We start from the raw sequence: 22,465 nt of genomic DNA on the forward strand, positions 1-22,465 counted from the left end.
TGCATCTTCTGCGGTTGCAGGGGAAGGTACCTGGGGAGGGGGTAGTTTGGGAGAGAAGCGATGAGTTAACCAGGGAGTTGCGGTGGGAACGGTCTCTGCAGAAGGCGGAAAGGGGTGGAGATGGGAAAATGTGGCTAATGGTGGGATGCAGTTGAAGGTGGCGGAAATTTCGGAGGATGATGTGTTGCATGCGACGGCTGATGGTGGAAGGTAAGGACTAGGGGTCTCTACCTCTGTTGCGATGAGGGGGAGCAGGGGCGGAGCTGCGGGGTACCGAGGAGACACGAGTGAGGGCCTCATCTATGATGGGAGATGGGAACGCCCGTTCCCTAAAGAATGAGGACATCTTGGATGTTCTAGTATAGAACACCTCATCTTTGGCGCAGATGCGGCGTAGATGGAGAAATTGGGAGTAGGGGATAGAGTCCTTGCAGGAAGCAAGGTGGTAAGAAGTTGTTGTTGAGATAGTTGTGGGAGTCAATGGGTTTTGTAATACATGTCAGTCAATAGTCTATTTCCTGTGATGGAGGCTGTGAGATCAAGAAAGGGGAGGGAAGTGTCAGAGATGGTCCAAGTAAATTTGAGTGCAGGATGAAAATTGGTGAAGTTGAAGTCCATGAGTTTTGCATGGGTGCAGGAGATAGCAATCATCAATGTAACGGAGATAGAGTTTGGGGATAGGGCTAGTGTACGCCTGGAACGTACCTTACTTAGGCGTAGCTGGTGTCCATAGCTACGCCTTGGACTTGGAGGAAGTGGGAGGAGTCAAAGGAGAAGTTGTTGAGGGTGAGGACCAGCTCCGCTAAGCGGAGTAGAGTGTTAGCAGAGGGAAATTGGATGGTTCTGCGGTCGTGGAAGATACTTAGTTACAATTACTCAGAGCTCATCATTTCTGTATTTCTGTACAGCAGAATTGTTGGAATTCTAATGTTCAGTGTAAATGACAATATAGAACTATGTAGCTGTGCAGCACGGAAACAGGCCCTTCAACCCTCCTTGTCCATGCTGACCGAGTTGTCATATTGGGCTAGTTCCATTTGCCTGCATTTGCCCCATAGCTCTCTAAACCCTTCCTACCAGATCTTTCCAAATGTCGTTTTACAGTAATATGTGACATAACCGTTGGAGGCTTAATGATGCCTTTTTAACAGACTTGAAACTATGAAAAATGCCATTGGCAGCTGACTTTGAATTGCACTAAATGATTAATGTTTAGTAAATGTTTTTCAAATTAGTAGTCCGGTTTGTGTTTACTGATGAGAATTATGTTTAAAAATCACTACATCACAAACATTGTGGATAGTTTAGTTTAGTTTATTGTCACGTGCACCGAGGTACAGTGGAAAGCCTTTTGTTGCATACTAACCCATCAGCGGAAGAGCCATCTGCAGTGTACAGATAGCTGATGAAGGAAATAACGTGTAGCACAAAATAAATTCCAGTAAAGTCCGATCAAATATAGTCCAATGCACAATTTTTGTGCGATGAACCAAGGAATTTGAAAAGCTATTTGAAATGCAGCAGACATTTTGGACGCTTGGCCTTCTCCAGTTAGCAGTGTGTAAAACAATGTTTATTTAAATGCAATCACAGATCTTTACCTGTGGGCTGACCAGCACTGGAACAGTTCCAGGCCCAGCTGATTTTAGCTTGTAACTTAATACTTTGAACAGAAAGATAAGTTGGCCCATCTTATTTTCCATGTACGCCCACGTTCAAAATTCTCCGAAAAGTAAATTTCACAAGCATGCCCTCTGTCTTTGTACATCTCCCTCACTAATCTTTGTTTTCTTTGTCTACTGCTTCTTCTGGTCTTTGATGTCTTTCTTATAAGGACACACGCTAGCTTCAAGGCAGCAATCCTAAAAGTGCCACAGTTCCTTTCCCTATATCTTTGCAACTTATTCTCTCTCAAATATCTCCATCAACACCCTTTGATTCTTTTCTTTATCAGTAACTACACCAAGGGTTATTTTATTGCTGGTGATATTTACTCCGAGGAACTTGCAACTTTTAACCATCACTCCTTCAGCGCCATCACTGTATACCAGGATATGTGTACCGCTTCGCCTTCTGAAATCGATCACAATCTTCTTAGTTTTGCTGACATTGAAGGAATGGTTGTTGTCTTGGCACCAGGTTGTGAGGTTCTCAATCTCCTTCCTCTGCTCCGTCTCGTCATTATTTGATATCTGACCCGCTGCAGTGGTGCCATCTGGGAATTCGTAAATTGAATTGGATTTGTATTTGGCTGCACAGTTGTCAGTATATGTGGAGTAAAGAAGGGGGCCATGAATGCATCCTTGCAGGGCACCAGTGGTCAGGATTAATGTGGAGGATGATTTGTCACCTATTCTCAATGATTGTGTCTGTTGGTCAGGGTGTTGAGGATCCGGTTGCAGAGGTGAGCGCTAACTCCCAAGTTCCACGAGTTTGGAGATCAGCGTGGATGGGATAATGGTATTGAAAGCTAAAAATGTAGTATCTTAACGGCCATAAAAGCCCGTTGTCCTGGCGGCAGCACTAGGTTAGAGTGGCAGCAGTCGGCCTGGCCTAGCAATGCTAGTCGATGTCCTCCACCACTCGCCATCACTCTGTGCCACTGCAGGCCGCGTTCAATCAGAGCCATATTATGATAGATCATCAACCTTGGCACTAATTGTCTTCCAGAGCCAATGTTTGTGAGTTCAAGTCCGAATAAGGGAGTTTTATATTTTAGGTATGATGTGTTTAAAATGAATCATTAAAATATCATGAAAAGCACTCCAAGAGACATCGTTAAGATGATATGAAAACTGATTCTTTGATCATGAAGTTAATTGACTATTTAATAAGGGTTTTTATTGTGAACCTATGGCATGTTTTCCCACAGTTCAACAGTATTTCATTGGTTGTAAATGTCCTTGCATTATGAATGATACTGTTTCATTTTGAAATTGATATTTTTGTGCATTATTAGTAAACCATGTTCATGTGCAATCTTTAATATTACTAATCGTTGTTTTTTATACTGCATGAAACCTATTGAACACGATTTTTTTGTTGTTGTTCATGGACTCCTTTTAATTTTCTTCCCCCAATGTCTAGGAGAAAATGGGTGTGAAACATGAAAACAAAAAAATCTGCTTACATCTGGAGTGAAATAGCTAGATAGAAATAAGGTCACCTAAATACCAATACATGCTTTTCCAAATCTTTTTTCTCTTAAAAGTCACTTTCTCTCAAAGTACAATGGCAAAGTTGAACAATAAATTAAAAAATTAATATTGATAGAGCTGCTGCCTCTTGGGGCCAGAGACCGGGATAAGATCCTGACCTCAGCTGCTGTCTGTGATATTTCCACATTCTCCCTGGGACTACGTGGATCCTCCAGGTGCTCCGGATTCCAGCCACGTCCCAAAGACGTGTGGATTTTGTTGGTTAACTGGCCTCTTTAAATTGCCCCGAAGTGTAAGGAGTGGATGCAATAGTGGGATAACATAGAACTAGTGCGAACGGGTGATGTTTGGTCGGTATGGGCTGAAGGGCCTATTTCCATGCTATATCTCTAAACTAAACTAATAAACAATAATATGGTAGAAACCTCTGCTCATCCACAAGTGAAAACGCAGTAATTTCCTCCAGTTCAATAGTGTAAAGTTTGGACCCATATTCTTCAGATCTGCAACAAACACCCCTCCTTCATCATTGATTTATTTTCTGCCCCAGGTGCTCCATCCTCCTTGGCCATTGTTCACAACTTTTGTATCCAGTTTTCCCAAGTCGAGTTTCAAAGCCAATGATACCCTTTCTGTAGATAGACAAAAAAATGCTGGAGTAACACAGTGAGACAGGCAGCATCTCTGAATAGAAGGAATGGGAGACGTTTCTGGTCGAGACTCTTCTTCAGACTGAGAGTCAGGGGAGAGGGAGACACAGATAAAGAAGGGTAAGATGTGAAAACAAGACAACAAAAGACTTGAAGATCAAGGACAATGTAGAATAGATCATTGTTAGCTTGGAGAAAGTGACAACAAAGCAAACAGAGATAAAATGTAATCAGGGACAGTCAGACTGGTCGGAGAACTAGGAAAGGGGAGAGAGGAAAAGCAAGGATTACAAAGTTAGAGAAGTCAATATTCATACTGCTGGGGTGTAAGCTGCCCAAGCGAAATATGAGGTGCTGTTCCTCCAATTTGCACTGGGCCACACTCTGACAATGGAGGAGGCCCAGGACAGAAAGGTTGGTGTGGGAATGGGAGGAGGTTAAAATGTTTAGCAATCGGCAGATCAGGTAGGTTTAGGCGGACTGAGCGGAGGTATTCAGCAAAACGATCCCCAAGCCTGCACTTGGTCTCGCCGATGTATAGGAGTCCACACCTGGAACAGTGGATACAGTAGATGAGGTTGGAGGAGGTGCAAGTGAACCTCTGCCTCACCTGAAAAGTCTGTTGGGATCCCTAGACAGAGTCATCTCCTGCGGTTGCAGGGAAAAGTACCTGGGGAGGGAGTGGTTTGGATGAGAAGGGACGAGTTAACCAGGGAGTTGTGGAGGGAACGGTCTCAGGGAAGATGTGGCTAGTGGTGGGATTAATTACTGTACACAACGGCTGATGGGGTTGAGGGAGGGGGGGATTCTGTCCCTGTTGCAACTGGGGGGAGGGGGGGGCAAGAGTGGAGCTGCGGGATATCGAGGAGACCCTAGTGAGGGCCTCATTTATGATAGAAGAGGGAAATCCCTGTTCCCTAAAGATTGAGGACATCTCAGATATCCTGGTATGGAACACCTCATCTTGGGTGCAGATGTGGCGTAGACGGCGGAATTAGCAGTAGGGAATAGTCTACAGGAGGCAGGGTGGGAAGAAGTGTAGTCTGGATAGCTATGGGAGTCGGGTTTATAATAGATGTCAGTCGATAGTCATCACACAGCCTACATCCACCACTGACATGACCAGCACCTACTCCTGTCTTCGCATGTCTGTTGCTGGAATGTCCATTCCTTTATTATGTGTGGATGTCGGCATTTCAGAATTTTCGTTATCTTCCTTCTTGCAGGCTCTGTAAACTTGGGATCATCTAAAACTTTACTGTGCACCAATTCAACAACATCCTGAGCTCTCTGAACTAAATATGCCGCAGGTCCCTTTTTCCTTCTTTCCCCTCTTTAAAAATGCCTGTCTTGTCCTTCCTTGTCTGACCCAAGCTCTGAAATCTCCTTCAAATCGATCATCTTGCATGCCCTGACTTTCATTGCTCCATCTTTATCAAATATGCCTCCACTGTTTGAGTCCTGACATTTGTAATTTTATTTTTCAGTCTCTGCCTCATTGTGTTCATTTTCAGATGTTCCCTGAAACCTACCTATTTGACTAAATGTTTACCCATCTATTCTGATACTTAAGTGGCTTTGTATGAAATTTTGTTTCATAAAATTGTTATGAAATAAAGTAAAATATCCCTACATTAAATGTTCTTTACAAATTAAAATTATTAAAATATGGTATAGAGATAAGATTGATTTATTCTGCATATATGATTCTTAGCTTTCAAGGTCAAATCTAGCAGTGTAGACTGTTGAATGTTTCTGTACACTATGTTATGATGATGTAAGGAAGAATCAAATTTCACTTGATTGCTGCAGTAATATTTTTTGTGCATTGGCTGCATCTTTTGCAGTTCTGGCACAGCCTGCTGTATCTATCATGGGAATGAATTATAGATCATTTGCACGCTTGCTGATGCAGTGAATGTTTGCTGCAGTGGTGGATTTTGCAAGCTTGATCTCAGTGCAGTATTCTCAGTTCATGTCCTTGGAGAGTAAATCAGGTCCAGATTTTCAAAATGCATGGCACGGCTCAGTCTCTGTCTTGAAGTTATTTTATTCGTTAGCTTTGCAATATTAAGTCATCCACAGTGTCTGTTCTTGATAGATGACAATGCGTCAGTTTCACCACCCCTGCCCCCACCCCACCAACACCACCAATGAAGAGACAAGTGAAGGAATGGCTGAGAAGATTTTTCTGTTAATGTATCACAAAGGAAGTCCAGATATATCATTTATTTGAGTTTATCATCTTGGGGGATAATAGCTCTCAAAATGCCTTAAGTTTGGTTTTGCCGATATCTCTTTAATGGAATATGTTATGGATAGTCAAGTCAAATTTATTTGTCACATACACATACTGTGCAGTGAAATGAAAGTGGCAATGCCTGCGGGTTGTGCACAAAAAAGAATTACAGTTACAGCATATAAATAAAGTTAATAAGTTACTATTAGTGTCGACAAAAATTTAGTCTCTGGGGTTATAAAAGTTGACAGCCCTGATGGCCTGTGGGAAGAAGCTCCGTCTCATCCTCTCCGTTTTCGCAGCGTGACAGCGGAGGCGTTTGCCTGATCGTAGCATCTGGAACAGTCCGTTACTGGGGTGGCAGGGGTCCCTCATGATCTTGCTTGCTCTGGATCTGCACCTCCTGATGTATAGGTCCTGCAGGGGGATGAGTGTAGTTCCCATGGTGCATTCTGCCGAACGCACTACTCTCTGCAGGGCCTTCCTGTCCTGGGCAGAGCTGTTCCCAAACCAGACTGTAATGTTGCCGGACAGGATGCTCTCTACAGCCCCAGAGTAGAAGCAATGAAGGATCCTCAGAGACCTCTGAATTTCCTCAATTGTCTAAGGTGGTAAAGGCGCTGCTTAGCCTTACCCACCAGTGCGGCAATGTGCGTTGCCCACGTCAGATCCTCTGTGATGCGGACTCCCAAGTATTTAAAACTGCTCACCCTGTCCACAGTAGACCCATTTATCTCCAGTGGCGTGTACGTCCTTGGATGTTTAGCCCTTCTGAAGTCCACAATCAGCTCTTTTGTTTTAGTGACATTCAAGAGGAGGCTATTGTCCTGAGACCAGAGTGCCAGATCAGCCACCTCCTCCCGGTAGGCCTTCTCATCGTTGTTGGAGATCCGGCCCACCACCACAGTGTCACCAGCAAACTTGATGATGGAGTTTGAGCTGAACCTGGCCCCACAGTCATGTGTGTACAGGGAGTACAGTAGGGGGCTAAGGACGCAGCCCTGGGGGGATCCTATGTTCAGGGTGAGGGAGCTAGATGTGTGTTCCCCCATCCTGACCACTTGGGGCCTGGCAGTGAGAAAGTCCAGGACCCAGGCACACAGAGGGGTGCTAAGCCCCAGTTCCAGCAGCTTCTCAACCAGTCTGCTGGGGACTATTGTGTTGAATGCTGAACTAAAGTCAATGAACAGCATCCTCACATAGCCCCCCTGGCTGACCAGATGAGAGAGAGCGGTGTGTAGAACCTGGGAGACCGCATCATCCGTGGACCTGTTCGGACGGTATGCGAACTGTAGTGGGTCCATGTTGCGAGGAAGGAGGGCGCAGATGTGCTTCTTGACTAGCCTCTCAAAGCATTTCATGACAACCGAGGTGAGGGCCACCGGTCGGTAGTCATTTAAACACGCTGGAGAGGGATTCTTTGGCACCGGTACAATGATGGATCTTTTGAAGCATGCAGGGACCTCGGACTTTGCCAAGGAGAGGTTGAATATTGTGGTGAGCACTGGAGCAAGCTGAGTAGCACAAGACTTTAGTACTCGCCCAGATATACCATCTGGGCCTCCAGCTTTCCTCGTGTTCACACGCGTCAGAGCCCACCTCACCTCATGCTCGGACACCGAGAATGTGTGCACATCCCCGGGGGTGGATCCCCCTCCAGCCTCGCTAGCCAGCGCCCCTTCGGTGCTGTTTTTAGACGGCGAGCTAAATAATTAGTAGGGTTTGTCTTTAAAATGTATAGAGGGGGTATAATTAAGTTTATCCTGTCGTTAATGATTTCACAAATGACACGAAGAATAAGAAAAACTATGGAAATTAACCTGTCAGAGATTGTGATATTGTGGAAGATAGCAAACTATTAAAACATCAAAATTCAGCAAGTTACTATAGAAGAATTTTTAAGTGCTTGCTGGAATTTAATTGAGCCTTAGGTTGATATCCATGTGTGCGAGTGGTTTTGGGTAAAGCCACGTTACTGAATTTGATTACATAATCCAGGATGACACTCCGATACTGCTATTGGATTTTAATTTTTAAATGTTGAACAATAGACAATAGGTGCAGGACAATAGACAATAGACAATAGGTGCAGGAGTAGGCCATTCAGCCCTTCGAGCCAGCACCACCATTCAATGTGATCATGGCTGATCATTCTCAATCAGTACCCCGTTCCTGCCTTCTCCCCATTCCCCCTGACTCCGCTATCCTTAAGAGCTCTATCTAGCTCTCTCTTGAATGCATTCAGAGAATTGGCCTCCACTGCCTTCTGAGGCAGCGAATTCCACAGATTCACAACTCTCTGACTGAAAAGTTTTTCCTCATCTCCGTTCTAAATGGCCTACCCCTTATTTTTAAACTGTGGCCCCTTGTTTTGGACTCCCCCAACATTGGGAACATGCTTCCTGCCTCTAACGTGTCCAACCCCTTAATAATCTTATATGTTTCGATAAGATCCCCTCTCATCCTTCTAAATTCCAGTGTGTGCAAGCCTAGTCGCTCCAGTCTTTCAACGTATGACAGTCCTGCCATTCCGGGAATTAACCTAGTAAACCTACGCTGCACGCCCTCAATAGCAAGTATATCCTTCCTCAAATTTGGAGACCAAAACTGCACACAGTACTCCAGGTGCGTTCTCACTAGGGTCCTGTACAACTGCAGAAGGACCTCTTTGCTCCTATACTCAACTCCTCTTGTTATGAAGGCCAACATTCCATTGGCTTTCTTCACTGCCTGCTGTAACTGCATGCTTCCTTTCAGTGACTGATGCACTAGGACACCCAGATCTCATTGTACGTCCCCTTTTCCTAACTTGACACCATTCAGATAATACTCTGCCTTCCTATTCTTACCACCAAAGTGGATAACCTCACACTTATCCACATTAAACTGCATCTGCCATGCATCCGCCCACTCACACCCCAGACAAAGACCCCAAATACTTATTTAAAAATAAAGCTCCCTGGTATTATATGTTGACAATTTACATTAATATTTTGGTCAAAGGTTATCTTTTAATTCACCTGGAGCAGATTATTTGACTTTGTTGTTTATGGGTATTGAAGTTATTAATTTGTTTGCTTAAAAATGCTTTTGGCATGCTAAAGATGCTTTAAAATGAAATTGCATTCATTCACAATTTATAAATTTACAATTTATCATCTATTTAAATAATTTCCAATGGCAAAAGTGAGAAGTAAAAACATTCAGCTAAATTAAAAACTAAATTGGTTGTCCTTAGTTGAACTTTAGTTCAATTAGTATGGCATTCTGATTCTGTTAGGCAATATCTTTCCAGCACTAGATGGAACAGTTTAGAGAGTAATGAACTGAATCTATGGCAGATAAATGAAGAGTAAGCTTTTCAGTCAGTGTTCAGAATGAAAGATATATTTACAGCAATTGATGAGGCATCTTGTGTACATCATTTTGATGAATCATTTAAAAAAAAATCCACAATTGGGTTCAATGATCTTAAAATTGTATCTTGTATGGGTATCTCTTCAAAGGGATATGACCGAATACAAGGTTGAAAGGGGAACAATTTCTCGAGTAATAAAGTCAAAATGGTAGAATTCGTATCTTCATACTGCTTAAACTTTTATGGCTGACTAGACCAAGTGGACCCGTTGGGCCCAAACCTGCCTTGGTGCAGCACCCTCTGCCCCTCTTCCCCCCCCCCTTCAGTTCTAAAGGATTGTTGCACTATCATGTACCGTTTTGGCTGTAGTTCAGGAACAAACAAACGAGAGTCTTAGTATATAGAAGATGCATTTTTATCCCAGCCAGGGAGCACCTCAAGCAGCGAGCTCATCAGATCATTTAAACCGACAGAATTATTGAAGAGGATAGCTTTTTGAGTTAGTGCATGTAGTAAAAGACTTGTCAATCTGCCTCAGTGTTTCAGTGACAGTCTAGCAGATTTCTAGACTGTTGAATGTTATTCCTATTAATACTCCAACACACTTTAAATTCACTTATTTAAAGATGTTACATGGTAGAATAATACATTTTCCAGTGAGCCCGGAAAGTTTAGCAGGAGTGAGGGAACAGAGGGCTGTTGAGTATCAGGTTAATAATCTCACTTGGATCAGTCTTCTGTGATGAAGCAATTCTATTTCCACTTCCTTTACAGGCAGCTAGTTCAAAATTGTAACTGTGGTGCGTATAAATGAACTTTTTTTTTCTTGCATCTCCCCTGTATATTTTTTCCATCATGTGAAAATTGTTTCCTGTGATCCTCGAATGATCTTCTCACAAATCCACTTTGCAAACCAATATTGCTCATGCACAGCTTTGTCAAATCTCTTCTCAATCTCTGAAGATGGGTCCTGACCTGAAACGTCGCCTGTTCATTTTTTTCACCGATGCTGCCTGACCTGTTGAGTTCCTCCAGCACTTTGTGTTTTGCTCATAATTCCAGCATCTGCAGTTCTTTGTGTCTCTTCGCAATCTCTTCTGCTTTAGTCTAAAATTGTGGCTGAAATCTCTCTTCCGGTAGGGCCTTCTTTTCTTTCCTATAACATGTGACCAAAATTGAAAACAATGCTCCAGTTGTATTCTTGGAAATCCTTTATAAACTGTCAAGATAACTTCTTTTGTTTTTTGTGAATAGCATTTTGTGAATAAATACCTTCGATTTGTACCAACATCTGCAGTTATTTTCTTATAGTCAAGATAACTTCAGTGTTTTTGTGCTCTGCCACTTTATGAAGTGCAGGATCTTGTATATTTTACAAAGTGTTCCCTGAATATGATGTGTCACTACAAGAATTAGTGCACATGTTCATTTAGAAACGTATCAGTGTTTCTTATTTCTAGTTTTTCCTTCTGCATGGACATACAACCTTGGACTTTACTGTATTAAATTTCATTTGTTATTGCTGCCTTTGCTGTTTGGGTCCTCATGTGTCTGTTATTGTCATGGTTTATCATATCTTTGTTTGGTTTTGTCTGCAGCTTTTGAAACTTTACTCCACACGTGTATATCAAAATCATCAATATGTTTCAGTAAAACAGTGGTCCTGGTGCTGATCCCTGCTTTGACTAGTCTCCAGTCAGAAAACTGCTATTAACCATAAGAAGTGACTTTTAAAAAATCCATTTATACTGCAAGCCTCAATTTTGCTGACCAGTCTTTTATGTGGGATTTTGTCATGTACATAGATTTTCAAAAGGCATTTGACATTTAGTCCATTTTCACTGCGAACCTTCTGCCAGGAAGTCAGGAGTGTTTGGAATATGCTTCAAGGGGAACTGGAAGCAGATTTTGAGTATTTTTAAAGGCAGACATATTCTTAATAAGGAAAGAGGTGATCATAAAGAGGAGTATGGGGTTGAATCATGGAGTTGTACAACATGGAAACAGCCCCTTTGCACACAGAATCGGTGCTGACCCTTAAGCACCGACTTATGTTTATCCTCTTTTATTCACTAATATTCTTATCAACTCTCTTCCCCCCCCCCCCTCAACCCCCCTCCCCAGATAATAACACTCAACTACACAGGGGCAATTTGCTGTGGCTGATTAATCTACCAATCCATCGGAATGTGAGTGGCAACCAGAAGATCTGGAAGAAATCCACTTGGTTATAGTGAGAATGTGCAAACTCCACACAACGCTGGTCAGGATTGAACCCAGGTCACAGGAGTTATGAGGTAGCAACTACTAGTTATGCTCAGATCACCCAAGACATGAGAGATTGTGTGACGACCTACTCCTTCCCCTCCCCCCCTACGTCAGCTGAAGGTATCTCTATGTGGGTTACCTTGTGGAAATATACAATCAGTTCAGTCAAACATAATTTGCCTTTAACAACTGTGTTGGCTGTTCTTAATTAATTCAGACTTCTCCAATTGTATAGTAATTCTGTTCCTCACTCGTGAGGTTATACTTGTATGAATTTAAACCTGTATAATTCCATTTCTTTTAAGTCTAGATTTTATTTATTCTCTGGTGTCTCCTGTATAGGAGTTTTGATATTCTGCAGCATACACTGGTTTCTTGATGTATTACTTCTTGGAGAGCTGGCTCCGTTTCAGCTGGCTGAAAACCTCTAGATCAGCAGTGTAAATTGTCTTCCTGAGATATTGGCAAGCCTCATGGAGAATCTTTTCCAAACCCACATAATTGTTTGCTGCTGGCCCTGCAGCAATTGCATTGACAAGACTGCGGGGAGACTACAGATGCTTTCTCCATAGTTTAACATCAATGATGATATGTTTTCCAATTTTATTCCTTAATCACTTACTGATAGTTTTTTTTTCTCTGCACCTATTTAAGCAGATGCTTTTATAGTGTCCCACAAAGAAAAACCCCTGGGCAATGTGATCAAAGATGTGTTAACTGCCTATAATAAATCATTGAACTTTGAATTCTGTAGCCAAATCAGTTAACTAAAACACCCAAAATCTTGAACAATTGTCAGACTACCTCCTGATTACTTTACAATGTGTTCTAGAAAAGATATACATATGAAGCAGTTCTTTAATGCAGATGGAATCAAATTTAAGACTGGTGTCATGGCATTCTTTTTCACAAAGCAGCCAGGCACCACGACAAAGGGAATAAAGGTCTGAATCTATTAAGAAACAGCTGGAAATGTTCTCTCCATAGATCATCGAAGATTGGGCCAAATAGTTTCTTAATCCTTATTAATCTTGTAAATGGGAATTAACTGTTCTGGAGTTGTTTAGCTCTTGGTGTTTTTTGGTTTTACGACACTTTATATGCTGTCAAGGCAATAACTGATTACTTTCTTAAATTGTGAATTGCCTTATCTCCAGTATTTGCTTGAAATAACGAATTAATTTGTCGCTATGATAATAGCATGGCGATATTAGTGGATGAGCATTGCAGAGGCTGAGACCAGTGACAGGAGCCATGAGTTCAAATCTTGCAATGGCAGTTAATTAAATAAATATGAAATTAGAAGCTCCCGTCACAGCACTGGCGACTGTGTAATTATGGGATGTTGGAAAAATGTCATTTGGTTCATTTATGGCCTTGAATACCCTTTGAAAACGGCCTGGTAGGCACCTCGTTTATAGCAAACCATTGAAGTCAGTTCGGTTCTAAAGGATGGTTAAGGTTTAGCACCAAATCCTGTGTTGTCACCAAAGTGCCCAGGCACGAAAAAATTAAAATATCTATCTTCAAGATTGAATTTTCGTGATATATAATTTTCTAAAAATAACATTGAATATAAATATTATAGATATACAGTAGGCTGAGAGGAGAAGTAGCTTTAGAGCAAAGCTTGAAAAAAGGAAAGTTGTTACCTCTATGCAGAATATTCTGCAACCACTCATGGGACCATTAGTAAGAACAGTTGAATTGGATCCAAAAATGAACTTCAACTTCTTAAAATGCGTGATGTATGCTGTATATTTGTTAGAGACCAGTGGTTGCAGAAAAATACATTAGTTGCACAGATGTCTATTTCAATTTATGTGCCACTGTTACTTTGCTATAGGGTTGCATCACTGGTTATATCCTGCTCCTACCTCTTGTCAAGCAAAATCATTGTTTTCTCCTCTCTTCCCCCTGCCCCAGTACACATTCCCAGTAATTTAAAGCATTTATCTCCTTCTTTGTTAAATGCGATCAAAGAATGGTGAATGGTGAACGATTAGGAGAAGGGGAGATGCAACGTGACCTGGGTGTCATGGTGCAACAGTCATTGAAAGCAAGCGTGCAGGTGCAGCAGGCAGTGAAGAAAGCGAATGGTATGTTGGCATTCATAGCAAGAGGATTTGAGTTTAGGAGCAGGGAGGTTCTACTGCAGTTGTACAGGGCCTTGGTGAGACCGCACCTGGAGTATTGTGTGTAGTTTTGGTCTCCTAATCTGAGGAAAGACGTTCTTGCCTTAGAGGGAGTACAGAGAAGGTTCACAAGATTGATCCCTGGGATGGCGGGACTTTCATACGAAGAAAGACTGGATAGACTAGGCTTGTACTCGCTGGAATTTAGAAGACTGAGGGGGGATCTTATAGAAACATATAAAATTCTTAAGGGGTTGGAGAGGCTAGATGCGGGAAGATTGTTCTCGATGTTGGGGGAGTCCAGAACCAGGGGTCACAGCTTAAGGATAAGGGGGAAGTCTTTTAGGACCGAGATGAGAAAATATTTCTTCACACAGAGAGTGGTGAGTCTGTGGAATTCTCTGCCACAGAAGGTAGTTGAGGCCAGTTCATTGGCTATATTTAAGAGGGAGTTAGATGTGGCCCTTTTTGCTAAAGGGATCAGAGGGTATGGAGAGAAGGCGGGTACGGGTTACTGAGCTGGATGATCAGCCATGATCATATTGAATGGCGGTGCAGGCTCGAAGGGCCGAATGGCCTACTCCTGCACCTATTTTCTATGTTTCTAATACCAGCCATGCCCTAACCTGCAATCTGGGATTGCAGCTGAGGGACTCGCTGTTGCATAGTAGAAATCTACACATGTCTAGGATGTCTTTTTAACTTAAATGCGAGCTGACATCAATCAAGGCCGAGGGCTTTTCATGTTTGAAAACTGACGTTTACAAAGTCTAAATTAAAACTATTTTCACTTTGACAAGTCATTTTTCCTTTGTTGGTTCTAAATTTGTCTTCTGCAAAATGGAAAATTTATTATACCCCACTGGCACAGTGTATGTAATGCAAGTTTGTACACAGTTTGTAATGCAAGGCAATGGTAGGTAAACACTTTAAAGTTAAAAAAAAAAAGTAATAGCTATTATGAAAAAAAACATTATGCAACTTGAACAGTCGAATATAGTTTGCAAAAGAATGCTGTACCCTGCTTTGAGTTAGCAAAGCTGTCAAAACTGGTAACAGGTTTATTTGCTTTTTCATCTTTGCACAAAGGAAATCTATTAGAATTTATGAAGTATTTGAATATATATCCATAATTTATAGTTAAGGGAGATAAATATTTAACTGTTTTAAAATCTGGGGATTGAAGTGGCAAAATCAAGATGGCAACAACTGTAAAAATAGAGTTGTAGAGTTATACATCACGGAAACAGGCCCTTTGGCCTAACTCATCTATGCTGACCAAAATGCCCCATCTAAGCTAGCCCCCATTTCTCCTCTTCCCCCCCCTCCCCCCTCCCCCTCTCCCATCTGGTCCATACCCCTCCCATCCATGTATCTGGCAATTACAGTCATTACTCTAGGAAAGTGACAAATATCTGCATTAATCCACTGAAATTTGATACTCTGCTTCTCTCCAATGTAAGCCAAAACCAGTATTATACATGGAGCTTAATTGGCGCAGCCTAAATATTTTCAATTTTTATTTTTTTAAAGTAAAATGTTTAGATTTTGGCTTCCATTTTATTCTGTGTTGCAATTTGTTGCAATCTATATTTCCCACGAAATATTTAAAGTTAAATGTTCTTTTTTAAAGGCTGTGTGCTTAGCTCTGTCCCACTCTCTTTATACCCATGACTCTGGTTAAATAGAGCTCCAGTGCTATCTACAAATTCACCAATGAGACCAATGATGATGGCTGCTACCATCGTGGGGGTACAGAAATCCTGCACCACCAGGTTCAAGAGCAGCTAGTTCCAACAGTTGTCATGTTCTTGAACAGTCGTCATGTTCCTGCACAACCCTAATCGTACTTCAATAATAGCAAACAGCAAACCATGACCTTGTTGTCTAAATGTGTTTTCGCACTCTTGTCTTTTTTTTATAGTTTTGTTTTGTAGAGTCTTTTTTCAGTCTTTCGTTGGTACAGTCTTCTTTTCAATGCTTGTATAAATTCTGTTTTGTGTGTTTTCTGGCTGTGTGCCGCTGATGCTACTGCAAGCATGATTTGCATTAAACCTGTACTTCACTGTATTTGTGCATAGGACAATAAATTCACTACAAAATCCATGCCATGTAGCTCCTGGGAGTTTTGTGAACGCGTTTATTTGAAGTTAATGGCAAGTTCCATCCCTTTTGGACTGAATGGAAAATATAGGGTGATATATTTGATTGAAAGTAAGGGGGGAAATGTTCAGCTTATTTTGGTTTTCATCTAGTCTTTATATCATTTTATAACCAATTTAACATACAATCTCTTGGTACACAGAAAAACATGGCAGCCAGTTTGAACGCATTACAATCAATAAATGGACAACATGATTAATGACTATTTCATTTGTTTTTAATATTGATTGATGGAGAAATGCCCACAACCTTCTGTGCCAGTTCTGAGAATGTTATTGATTAATTGTTATTTATTCATGTTCGGAATCTGGGTGTCTTCAGCAAGCCAGCATTTATTGACATTCGTAATTATGGTTGAAAATGTGGTGGTGGGCATTCATCTTAAACCTCTGCAGCTGTAGTGGTGAAGATACACAACACTGCCATTGGGCAAAAGTCCCAGGACTTAGACCCAGGAACAAGGAATGACTGACAATGTATTTCCAAGTCAGAATGATTTGCATCGTTGTACATGTTGGAGAGTAATATGTGGGTGATGTTCCCAAGCCTCCTCGGCTGTTGATCTCCTTAATGATAGACCTCATGGATTTGGGTGATGCTGTTGGAGCAGTCAGGCTATGTAACTGCACTGCAATTGTAAGCGGTATGCAAATTGCAGCTACTGTGCAAAATGGTGGAAGGAAAGTATGTATAGGAAAGATTTGGTACCAATTCAATTTAGCTTAAATTTTGGGCTGTTTTGTTGTGGATGCTGAATTTTTTTTTAGGTAAGGGGGGGCACTCCATCACACTTCTGACATACCATGTAAATGGTGTAAAGACATTGGGATTGAATTATAAACATGGCATGGAGACAGGGGCTTCAGCCCACAAAGGTATGCAATCAAGCACCCATTTTTACACTTAGCGCAGATTTTTGTAACATGCAGCAATGGAGAGAGTGAAGGTGCTTATTGAGGAACTGATAGAACATGTCCTGACAATGGAACTGAAGTACAGATCTTTCAAGAAAGAGGGATTCCAAAATTGTGTAAATATTGGTTTCTAAAGTAAAATATAGTTCTATTAAAAAATATAAATATTAGATGTTAAAATGAGATAAACGTAATTACTGAACCATTCAGAAAGCAAAATGTAATGTGATGGCTTAATCATAAAACATATCATTTGGGAGCTTAAAATGCAGGTCTCCAGACTCCTTGAGGTTGCACTATATTTTAGAGCTGCCAGTCATCGTGTTGATCTTGGGCAGCATTTAGTGAGCCGCTTTTAGATACTTAATTTTGTTAAGAGTGGTTGTAAAATGGATAATCCATTGTCGTAATGTCTTTGCACCTGCTAATGTGTGAGTTACCTGATGTTAATGATGAATGTGCCAATAATCCAGTCGCGGAAGAGCAAAATTTAAGCTTTTGAAAATGAATGATGAGTTTGGTAATATCAAGTTATAAATAACAACATGGAAACCTGTATTAGGAAATTAAACAATTAATTTCAATTGGAAGTAAAGGTTTCCTGCAGGGATATATTTAGCTTGTTTAATTTGCAGAGAAGAAATTCAGCTTTATGCAGTTCATTTAATGAAAACATTTTTCTTTCAAACTGCAAATGTAATATTTGACATTTTAAGTTAATAAGTTTAGTAAATAAAATTAATCTGATACTTGCCATGCTCACTGACAAGAAATAATTTCATTTCCTTGGGTACTGCCAACTTTTCTAGAATTGCTGTCATCATCCTTACTCAGAAATGCCCTTCTTAAAATGAGGGATGGTAGAGTAGCTGCCTTACAGCGCCTCTACGGAGACCCTGGTTCAATCCTGCCTGCAGGTGTTATCTGTACGGAGCTTGTATGTTCTCCCTGTGATCGTGTGGGTTTTCTCTGGGTGCTCTGGTTTCCTCCCACTTCCAAAGATGTGGATGTTGGTAGGTTAATTTGCTTCGGTAAAATTGTAAATTGTTCCTAGCGTGTAAGATAGTGCCAGTTTACGTGGTGATTGCTGGTTGGCATAGACCCGATCCACCAAGGAGCGCGTTCCCACGCGGTATCGCTAATATCTAAAGTAAAACAATTGAACTTGCAAGCTACTTTTCCTTCCCATCTGTGATCGCCCTTTTTTCTCCGTGATCCTTGATCATGTCAAAATCTCAAAATCCAGTCTTGCCAGCCACTTCAGGTTTAAATCTTTTCCCATTTAATTTTTGCCTCTGATTCAATACTGAAGCAATCTGAATCAGGATTAAAACTTAAATCCTGTGACTGTGAAGTACAGTCCTTTACTACCTCCTTCTTGAATTCTCTGTAAACTCGGAATTGTGTATTCAACAAAGCTGCCCCATTTTCTGGCTGAGTGGTTCTGCCTTTTGTTGGCTGTTTATTCACTTATTGGATTGAAGCCTGAGTATTATTAATAAAGGCTTCTCTTTTTTTCTAGTTATAAGTCACATATTTCCAATGGTCTGTGTGCTATTTTCTCAACTAGATCTGAAAATTGAAATGAAGATGAGGGGCTGTATTTTGACAACACCCAACTTTACATTTTCACAACTAATATGGCTGTAAAGCTGCTGCAAATAAGAATGTCATTGTTCCGGTTCACATCCGGTGCATATGACAAATAAGCAATCTTAATGGTCTTTAACTTGAAACAGATTGGATGATAACACATGCAGAGACAGAATTGTGCTGTCAACCAAAATATCCATCTTCTAGTCTTGGAGGGGCTTTGGATTTCTCCAGTTAAGCAAGAGTTCATCTGAATTTTAAAAAAAAATCAAAACTTTTGTCCCATTCTGGTCACTGTCACCAATTGAAATGATATTGGTATCCGTTTTGACATCTTGAAACAACTCTGGTCCCGTTTGACATGGTTCAATGGTCCTTTATTGTCACGTGCACTGAGATAAAGGACGGCGGCACGGTAGCGCAGCGGTAGAGTTGCTGCTTTACAGCGAATGCAGCGCCGGAGACTCAGGTTCGATCCTGACTACGGGTGCTGCACTGTAAGTAGTTTGTACGTTCTCCCCGTGACCTACGTGAGTTTTCTCCGAGATCTTCGGTTTCCTCCCACACTCCAAAGACGTACAGGTATGTAGGTTAATTGGCTGGGTAAATGTAAAAATTGTCCCTAGTGGGTGTAGGATAGTGTTAATGTACGGGGATCGCTGGGCGGCACGGACTTGGTGGGCCGAAAAGGCCTGTTTCTGGCTGTATATATATGATATGATATGATAAAGTGAAATTTGATTTACCATACAGTCATACCAAAAAAGCAACAAGATACAAAACTACATAATGATCAAACATAAACAGCCACCACAGCGGTGTGTGAGAATCCCTAGGGCATACAGCATAAGTGGAGTCCCACAGCCATCAGTTCAGTGTCCGGGCCACACACACTCTCTTCACCGTGATGTGACCAGAGTTGTGCCGACTGCTGTCACTCTCCCTGTAATCCCTGTCCGCCCGAACAGTCAGAAAGCCGTCCACACTCGCACCGGACTCCAGGATGTTCTAATGGCGTGATGTCCCCGCAAACACAGATCACTGCTCTCGCGGCAATCCCTCCGAGTCCCCACCAGCGCAGGCAGCACGTCCATCTTGTTTTTCGGCGACCTCGCATTCCCCACTGTGATGGAAGGTGAATAACTTTTATTTTTCTCCCACGAACAGGGCGATTGAAGCTCCTGCATCTGGGCGATCGAAGCTCCCGCATCTGGGCGATCGAAGCTCCCGCATCTGGGTGATCGAGGCTCCTGCACTCGGGGTGGTCGAAGCTCCTGCGGTTGGAGCTCCTGAGGTCCATCCCTTACAAAGGGACTGCCAGCTCCACGATGTTAGGCCGCAGTGTGGACGGAGATACAATACGGAAAAAGTCGCATCTCCGTCGGGGGAAGAGATTTTTTTAAAGTTTCCTCCACCCCACCCCCCACATAATACAAAACTAAAGATACACTAAAACATAAAACAGACTAAAACAACAAAATAAGAAAAGGGACGAGACAGGCTGTTGGCGAGGCTGCCACTTATGGCGCCACCTGGCGGTTGATGTGTAGTGCCCACTTCTGCATCTCTGCTCTTTTATCCCCAATCTCTCCATACTTTACAAGTTATTTCAAAAATTGAGTTGAATGAGCATGGCACTGTAATACTGTAATATCAAAATTGTTGTCTTTATGACCAAATAATTGTTTGAAGAGGGTGTTTCTCAAATCATTTTTATAAAATTATAAGATTGTAAAACATAATTTGTGGAATAAGGCAAAGCTCCTTTTATTTTATCATAGGCCGAGTCTATAAACTCTAATAAAGTGCCGGAATTACTCATCAGTGTCAGCAGGGTTTGAAGGGGAGGGAAACAAATTAACACTTAATGTCAATAAAGCAGGCTGTCCACAATTCTCATGTTTTTTACCTTGATTTTTATACACAGACTCATCCATCAGTGAGGGTGAAAGGAACAGAACATAACTACAATCCAGTTCTCTGCCAGGATGAGAAATGTTCTGCTAATTCCAAAGGTAGCCACATGCACTGTCCCTTTTGCAGTGTGACCGAAGCCTACCAGGACCCTGTCATCTTGAGAGCACATTACAGAGTTAAACATGTTGATAAAGGGCTTGATTTTGCAGGTAAGACAAACTAAACTCTATAATGGCACTTTTTGGCATAATGGCACAGATTTTTTTCTCTTTTATTACTTGAATTCCTCTGAAAGGGTAGATGTAAACGAAGTAATTGAAAAGCAAAGCGCTGCATGATGGGGCATGCAATCTTGAAAAAGTAGTCCATGAACAGATTATAAAATGTCATAACTGTTTGAAGAGAGCATTTCTCTAATCATGTTTAAATAATTTACAAAACATCATAGTTTGCAGAACAAGCAAAGCCACCTTAATTTAATCATAGGCCGAGTCTATAAACTCTAACAAAGTGCTGGAATTATTCAGCAGTTTAGGTGGGGTCTCATGAGGAGAGAAACAAATTAACATTTCAGGTCAATAAGCGAGCTGTCCACAGCATATTTGTTGCACAGCAGCGGTGTGGAAGCTGGCTATTCATGTAGCTCTCTGCAAAGTCATGGGAGGCTTGTACAAGAGGGTGAAGGTGGGTGATTAATTCCGACAATTTGTTTTTCCATTATATACAGTATTTTGCTTCAGCATATTCACAAAATGAATTGTTGAAGGAATTTGCAATACCGCACACAGTGATATCTATCGTGCAAATAGATGTTCAATTAAGACAAATCAGAAGTAGATATGTAACAGTGAATGAATGTGAAGTTGCTAGTCGTCTTTACTGGCATGCATCGAACATCAACGACTGTTTTTGAAGGAACATGTGTATATACATGGATGTCCAGAATGTGCTTATAGATTATTTGAAAGGGAGAAGAGGTACTTTATTTGCACTAATTAAAAATTGTTGATATTAAATATCCCGTATCATTTTCTGTACACTTGCCTTTTGTCTGTTTAAAATTTCTGAGAGTTTCTCCGCACCCTAGATTACATCTGAAACACTAATTTGCGAGTGTTCAATTTAGCCGTCCGTAAGTTAGAAACAATACTGTGCTTCAAATATGTTCTTATTTTCAAGTTGGATAAACACAAACTATTCTCTCAGCAGTTTTTTTGCATCCCTACCTCAAACAAAGATGTTCTGTTTGTCTGAAAAGGTATGAACAAATTGCTTGAACATATATGTCTGAAGAACAGTGTAGGAAAAAAACCCTGCAGATGCTGGTTTAAATCGAAGATAGACACAAAATGCTGGAGTAACTCAGGCAGCATCTCTGGAGAGAAGGAATGGGTGACGTTTCGGGTCGAGACCCTTCCTCTGAAGAACGATCCTGTTCCAAAATGTCACCTATCTATGTTCTCCAGAGATGCTGCCTGACCTGCTGAGTTACTCTAGCACTTTGTGTCTTGTTCAGTTTATTTGTTTTTTTCTGTTCTCAAGCAGATAGTGCTTGGACTTCTCTAGGGCAGTGATCCAAGCAATTAAGATGGAGTGTTCTGGCCAATAAATATGCGAATCTTGTGTGAAGAGGGATGATCCGTGCTTGTTCCAGCCTGTTTTTTATTGCTCTGAGGAAATATATAAATCACATACACATACACATCATGGGTGTGTAAAGGAATGTTTATTAAAGTGCCCTATTCTGTCCTGAAAGCTCCCCATTGTTCTGGGGAGCCCCTCTGCTACTTAAAATATATTCAGTTTTCTTTTTGTGATTTCATTCTCAACCTAAATCTGTGTTAAAGCATTCTGTTGTAGCAAGTCCAAACCGGGTGATGTTGCCAATAGAGTTTATTCTGCAGTGAAACCCGTGACAAATCGCAACGCACTTAGTTTAGGACACACACTTACTTAATTACCTAATCTCGAGAGTTTGGCGCCAGACTGACGAATTCCCCGCGCTCCCGCACCTCCTGACCCGTTAGCCAATCCGAGGGTTCGAGACCCCCTGGCCAATCCGTATGTCCC

The 22,465-nt window shown here is 41.5% G+C and overlaps 1 protein-coding gene across 3 annotated transcripts in view; it reads left to right on the forward strand.

The window, feature by feature from the left end:
• LOC144605888 (uncharacterized) overlaps positions 1-22,465 on the forward strand; it is a 57,180-nt gene that overhangs the window by 9,728 nt on the left and 24,987 nt on the right. For all 3 annotated transcript variants that reach the window (XM_078421532.1, XM_078421534.1, XM_078421533.1), the window contains exon 2: positions 20,406-20,604. In XM_078421532.1, coding sequence (XP_078277658.1) covers positions 20,406-20,604 — 199 coding nt within the window. The remainder of the gene's footprint in view (positions 1-20,405; positions 20,605-22,465) is intronic.

This window comes from Rhinoraja longicauda, chromosome 25 (assembly GCF_053455715.1).
Source record: "Rhinoraja longicauda isolate Sanriku21f chromosome 25, sRhiLon1.1, whole genome shotgun sequence".
Lineage (NCBI taxonomy): Eukaryota > Metazoa > Chordata > Chondrichthyes > Rajiformes > Arhynchobatidae > Rhinoraja > Rhinoraja longicauda.